This window comes from Frieseomelitta varia, unplaced genomic scaffold, assembly GCF_011392965.1.
Source record: "Frieseomelitta varia isolate USP_RPSP 00005682 unplaced genomic scaffold, Fvar_1.2 scaffold_609, whole genome shotgun sequence".
NCBI classification, from domain to species: Eukaryota; Metazoa; Arthropoda; class Insecta; order Hymenoptera; family Apidae; genus Frieseomelitta; species Frieseomelitta varia.
The window spans coordinates 26,015-33,419 of NW_025110378.1; the positions used below are offsets into that span (position 1 = coordinate 26,015).

Here is a 7,405-nt window from a genome sequence, read left to right on the forward strand (position 1 = left end):
ATTGATATCAACGTGTTTCGCAACGACGGCGTCTCTCATCTGCATAATCTGTATACAATAACGTCAGTGAAAGAAAGGAATTAGCCCCCTGGTGATGAACTTTTTCCCATCCCTTACGTCATCGGTTGCTCCTCGAATCTAGAGCCTTGCCGCACCCGCTCGACTGCCTTTTCAAATTATTAAAACAACGAATCAATTAGGAAAATAATCTTCTGATCATTAGTATACGACAACACCTAAGGAAAATAGGAGAATGTACTATATGGTATTTTTGCAACGAAGATAATGATATTTTTTCATTTCACACAGTGCTATGTCGGAATAAAATGAACGTCTGTTTTATTAAACCACGATTTATTATAAAAAAAGTTGAAAAGTATAAAAAATTATTATATATATTTAAATGTAATATATAATTTAAGTATATTATATTATTATATATTTTATTTCTAGTGCTTTGATATTTTAATTTATATAATTCCTGAATTTTAATAGACATGAAATTTATATAATATCTTTAAAAATATTGAATATCAAGTAATATCTCTCTTAAACTTTTTTGATCCGGCAACAACAAGTCTTATCTTCTTGTCATCAATCATTTTTAAAATCAAGTTTTCTTAGCCTATTTCTTTATATTATCTTTATATTGAATTGTTTGGAACAGTAAATCAGTACGTGTTCATTTTTTTCCTGATATGGCACTATATAAGAATTATAATTAATAATAAATAATAATTATAATATTTTATTAATTTGATACTAGAATTAACAGAATAGTAAAAATGAACAATTCATAGAAATTTGATGAAATTATAAGAATCTTTTTCAAGATGATTTTTATTTTTTAAATCTGAGTCATTTTTCGTAAAATAAAATAAAAGCTTGTGTATTCTACTGTATTATAAAGTTTTCTTGTCTCTTTTATTTTAATATTTTTAATGGAAAATTCATGCTTTAGCTCGTTAATAAAACAAACGTACATTTTGTTCTAATGTGAAATTATATCATATTCCTTGTTTCAGATTATTTAGCAGAGCATTTGAAAAGTAAGAAGAAGAAACAAAGAATGTTACAAATTTGCTTTAATTAAGAAAGTCGAGTTTCAATATTTTAGCTCTTAATCAATTTTTTTAGTTTATTATTGTTCATTATTAGTTTACGATTTCTGTGACTGACTTTGATTATAATCTTATCTCATAATACAAGGTCTATTAGCTTGGATATCTTTAGAAATCTAATAGACTTTGTATTACGAGATAAGATTATATAGATCGAAGTCGATCACAGAAATCTATAATTAATTTAAAAAATAATTAATACCCATTGTAAAAAATTAATAACCATTGAAGATTAACCAAAGTAGATAAATAAACAATTAACTATAATCTTTTCTCGTAATATAAAGTCACGTCCATCATTGAAAATAATTAAAGAAGAAGATAAATATTACAGTCGATCATTTAATGCAGAGAGAATGATATAATTATTGTTATATTCCATTCCAGAAATATTTTATCGACCTTTTATCGAAATTGAATTTTATTCTTGGATAATTTTACCCAGGGCATCCATATTCCATTGAAGTGCTCAGGATAAGAAAGTGGATCCACTGTACCGCCCACTGGATGCATTGTAACTTTGTGGTATTCATCAATAAGTTTGTTTAATTCTTTCACAATCTGAAAGAAAAATTTATTTCTTAAGAATCACCTTTCAGTCTGAAATTTCAAACAATTTATTAACTTCATAGAAAATAAATGTATGCATATGTTAACTTATTGTGACAATAATTGTTGATTACCTATAATAACTTTTGTCTAGTGAAAAAAATTAACTCAAATTGTTAAGTTAATATAATTAAAAAGTAGATTATTTTTTAAGCATTTAAACAATTTCTATAAGTAAACAATATATTATATAATATGTGATACGAAATAAATAAATAATTTCATATCCTATTTAAATTCAAAAATGAAGAAAACAAATATAATATTAATCTTTTACAGTACGTATCTATTCGCATCACGTCTATCGTAACTTGAAAATTATAAGAAATTAGATTTATTATTCTTATTCAAAAACATGTTCCTTTAATCGTTAATGACAAGTATTATTAATTCTTTGAGGCATGATTGTGAAAAATGTTTCAATTTTTTAATGCAAAATCTGTATAGTAAGACTAAATCATGAAATTTAAAATAATTAAAATTACAAAAACTTTATTATTCAATATTTGCATAACTGTTTCATGAGTTTAGATATTTTTAAGCAAAGCAAATTGTATGCAGAAGCTGCTTGCAATTAGCGGTACAATTCAAGATTAACAATCGATCAAAAAACCGCCAGAATAACCATTAATAATAATTTTTTAGTAAACGTTACTAAAAATAATTTATAATGAACGACAAAAGAAGTAATTTCTCCAGACACGCTACTTTACTGTTATTCGTTACTTGGCTAAAATAGAAAATATAAAGAAAATAAATAGAAATTTTGATGAATAAAGATAATCACGTTATTATTTCAAAGAAATAAAATACATCATTACAGAATACGAGTCTTACATAACAATCTTAACAACGATCAGAGAAAAATGAACATACAAAATATAACATGCTAGAACCGTTGCTTCATCTAAAGAAGATAATGATGATTGATGATCTATAAGACCTATACATTGTTCAGAGTGTTACAGAGAGAAGATATGAAGATCATAAGAAAAAAATGATTTTCGTTAATTTTAATATTCAATTAAATCTCTACAGTAAATTAATCATAATATTTATGTATTTCAATAAATATAATATAGTATTTTAATAAATTTAACGTCACTTTAAAAAAAGGAACATTTTAATAAAAAATAAAATGATCAGAACGGAAAGAAGCTATAATATTTTAATAAAGATTATGTTTTAATAAAAGTATCTTTTAAAATTAAATTTATTATTTAATAGTTTACTAGTTCTTAAAATTATATTTTAATAGTATGTTTAATAGTATATTATTAATAAAATTATATTTTAATAGTATATTTAAACGCTGTTCTTAAAAAGAAATATTTTAATATAAAATAATCAAAATTGAGAGGAACTTATTAAGCTATATATAATATATTTAAGAAAATATTTGAAAATTAAAACTGAATAACTAAAAACAAATAAAATACACTCGTTATAATATTAATATTATACTACAAATATTACAAATATTAAATAATCCAATAATATAATATAATATTAATATTAAATATTAATGTCAATATGTCCCTTATAATAATATTTAAAAGATAAAACAAATGTGTGCTTAGATCTCACACTCTTAATCATTTTTATAAAAATATGAATTCGCAAAATTATAATGTTAATTTACAATTGATAAACTTTTTATTATAATAAAAAAGATTTATACTTGCATTTGGATATTGGAGGGACACGTCCGTAGTTTCGCAAGGGTCATTATAAATATCAAATAAACATTTTTCTAAGCATGTAGGATAACGTGAAAAATTTTGACAAACAACTGTTGCCGCTTCTCGAAGTTCAATTACATAATTAGTGTTTAATGTTACTTGTGAAATATTGGAAATCGCAGAACCCGCGAATGACCGCAAAACATTTGTTACATTGTACTCAGGATACAATTTATTCGTACCGCTGTCACCATAATAATCACCATCCTCAAGCTTTGCTCCTATAAATAAAAAGAAAAATTTAAAAAATTCACATTAATTTAGCTTGCTTTACTATTATTCGAAGTACAAATTCAGAAACCGATTTACATATATTTGTAATGCTTTAAACTATTTTTAAATCCTATAATAAAATAAATTTAGTATTTTTCCTATATTATAAAAAAATATAATTATATTTATAAACCCTATATTATAAAAAAATTAAGTATTTTTAAATCCTATATTATAAAATAAAAAATTAATTGAATTTATGAATAAATATTTTCCTCGCTATTGTAAAGATTACAAGTATCAGAATAGTTATAGAAAATAAAGATTACATGATTGGATTTTTATAAAAGTTAACATTAACAAGTTTTATTTGATTATCGGACTATGCAAAGCATAAATATACTTGCTCTTTTCCAGCAATTAAATGTTCAATTTATAGATATTCGTGAGAAATTGTTACAATACATATATATGATATAAGCGTTCATACAAAGCGATACTTTTAAGTATCTAATCAGTATGTAAAGAATTAATTACCATTAATTAATTTGTACTTTCCCATTAAAGCCCCAGAGAGAAGCTCATCGATATTCAACAATAAGTTTTTACGCGTGGTTTCTTTTCCAGAGATGATAGTGGCCCATTGATCAACACCATCAAGATTTTCCCCTAGATCCTCCAAATTACCGCCGGCAGCTGAGTAAAACGTTGGTAGCCAGTCAGTTATGTGAATCAATTCGTTAGAAATCCTAGAGGGATTTTTTATTAATGGCGAATAAATGCACGCTGTTCCGCGAATTCCACCCTCGAACAGTGTGAATTTCAACTGAAAATAGAAATTGAATGACAATAGAGAAACTAAACGAAGTATTAATTTTTCTTCTTCTTTTTAAACAGCAGATTTCCATGTCGAAGTTTTCATTGTATCAACAAACTTTGAAATTACTCTCTAGATGCTAAATATTATCCAACAATAATTAGGATATAAAAATAAAAATATTGAATGTTATTGTAAATTAACTGTAAAATACTGTAAAGTAATTAACTGTAAATTGTTACTGTAAATTAAAATGTTGAATTGATTTTCATTATATTTACTTTGAAATTAGTTTCTAGATATTAAATGTCATCTAACAGTGATTAAAATATAGCGACAAAAATAAAAATATTCTAATTATAATATACAGAATAAATGGAACAAACTTTCAATAGTTAAAGCAGTAAAGTAATATATTAAGAACGAAGGGAATTAAAACAGGTAAGAGTGATTGTGAGAGAGAATAAAGGAAGGATAAAAGTGAGTGATAAAATAGCATTCTATGTATGTATAAGACATTGTAAACCAAGTTCAATTCCTGGCTCTGAGTCTGAATAAATCATGAATAACACCAATAAGACAAACTTTTACTAGATTCTGGTTCTTTAGTAACATTCGTAAAAATTTTAGAACGCATGAAATCCCAATTATAAAAAATATATGCAATTTTCAAATTTTATTACTTAAGATAAACCTTGAATATTAAAAATAAAAAGTGTCTTGAATATTAAAAATAGAAAAAGACTTGCGAACAGAAGTCGATAAAATAACCTTATAATTTCATTACCCCACGCAAAGGATAGTTTGATCCATAATTCTCCAGCAATCCCACAGTCGGTGCACCGTTATCAGACATGAAAACAATAATCGAATTTTTCAGCATGTCCGCTTCCTTCAACGCTTGGACCACCTTGCCAACTGATTCGTCCATGGCAGTAACCACACCTGAAAACAGAATACGAGCATTAATCGATTAAAATTTTTCGTTTGATCGATCGATCGATGTTTACGATTAATAAAATTAATCGTCGAAAAATCGACGACTAATTTAATCGGTCAATAGTGTTAGTCGTTAATTGTCAGTTGTTAGTTATTACATCGAATTTGTAATTATAATTTCATTTAAATTGAAAACGCGCTGTAAAATTGTAAGAAAGCATATTTAACCTCTTGCTATCTGTAATGACGTGCCACGCACGTCGGCAATATTTGGCGCAAAATTGCAATATTTTCTCAGTTTCAAGTATATTGAAATATAACCCGGGAAAAACAAATAATAAATTTATTATCTCTTAGTAATTTTTACCCAGTGACATACTGATGAATTCAAAAAGAAAACGAATTATTGTATACGGTTTGGTCACTCGTTATGGTCCGCGAACCAGTTACTAGCGCAAGAGGTTAATCGACATAAAACATATTTCTGTTTTATACATACTGTCGAGAGGCATAGAACTGCAAACCTAATTAAATTGCTTTGAACTCCATTAGATAATGATAAAAAATTTTATTTCTTCGTATTAATATTATTTCATTGTTTACAAACTTGCTTTATCATTATCGCAAGCTATTTTAATTCTTAACCACAAACAAGAGGATAGAAACACTGATTTCATTGCAAAAGGAATTTCAACAATTAATCATTGAATCAAAGGAACTTAATTGGTAATCCCCAAAGAATACCGCGAAACGAAAATTATACCTACTGTGTAATCTAAGGTAAGATTAAAAAAAAAAAGTCAAGATCTTTTTGGGAAGTGTTTTTACCCCCAGATTATTAAATTAATTAAATTAATAATTGTATTGCGTATACTGTTTGAAGCTTTATATAATTTTCTAATGTCTCCTTTCTAGTGAAGATGATGCGAGAGAAATTTTATTTTCGATTACCCAGTTGATATGAATTACAACATAAATTTCAATTATTAAACTAAACTTTAAATTTCATTTAAGGATTAAGAAAAAAAAATTGTTCTGTTATTAACTATATTCGTAAGTGTAAAGATTCCAAATCTCTTTCCGGAATTTTCTTCAAACAAAATACTGTGCGATTGTCGTCAAACACCTAACAACAATTAACGATTAAAGTTAGAATTTAATCCTTAATCATTTATCAAAAGATACTTAAACTAATGCAATTAACGAAATTAATTGAAGTAGGAATTTAATCGTTATTTATGATTAACAACTATGGTTGAAGAAGAGATCAGATTGTTAGCAATGATTGTTAGCAAAATTTAATTGTTGATCGTTGATTAATTTTCTGCTCAACTCATTTTCATAGTACAACGATAATTAATAGCTCGTTTGTACGATCTAATTGTCCACTTGTAGCGTTATCTACCTGCAAATTTTCTCCGATTGAAATCGTCGATGTAGCCTAACGTGGCGTTTGTTTCTTTCTCGTCACGAACCTCCATCACCGCTTTAGCATCGCTAGCATGAGCAGCAAGATGGGACAATTGGAGATAAAGAGGTTTACTGCGATCGTGATTCGAAATAATGTCCTGGGCACGTTCTGTTATAAGGTCAGTCATATATTCGTAATTGTACATGACGGATATGTTTCCTGGAACGTCGTAATGTAGATCGTATCCAACGTGGGACTGTGGAAACACGTTGCGGAGCGATGAGCACCACTCGATGTTCCCGAGCACTATTCTAACCTCTTGCGCTGGAATGACGTGCCACGCACGTCGAGAATCCTTTTGTACCAAATTGCAACCATTTTCTCAGTTATAAGTTTATGTACTATATTACTTCTTAATAATTTCTCTCCAGTGATGTACCGACGAGTACAAAAGAAAAAGAAAGCGACGGATTATTGTGTACTGGTTCGGTCGCTCGTTATGGTCCGCGAACCAGTTGCCAGCGCAAGGGGTTAATGATATTTTTTTCAAAAA

At 27.1% G+C, this 7,405-nt stretch overlaps 1 protein-coding gene across 1 annotated transcript; it reads right to left on the minus strand.

Annotated features, from left to right (window-relative positions):
- Positions 1–902: 902 nt before the first annotated feature.
- LOC122534537 (arylsulfatase B-like) lies at positions 903–7,207 on the minus strand (the record flags this gene model as incomplete). Its single annotated transcript, XM_043665294.1, has 5 exons — positions 903–1,682; positions 3,416–3,693; positions 4,223–4,511; positions 5,290–5,447; positions 6,847–7,207. Coding segments are annotated over 5 exons (1,242 nt in total), but the record flags the coding sequence as incomplete, so codon positions are not given.
- Positions 7,208–7,405: the final 198 nt, after the last annotated feature.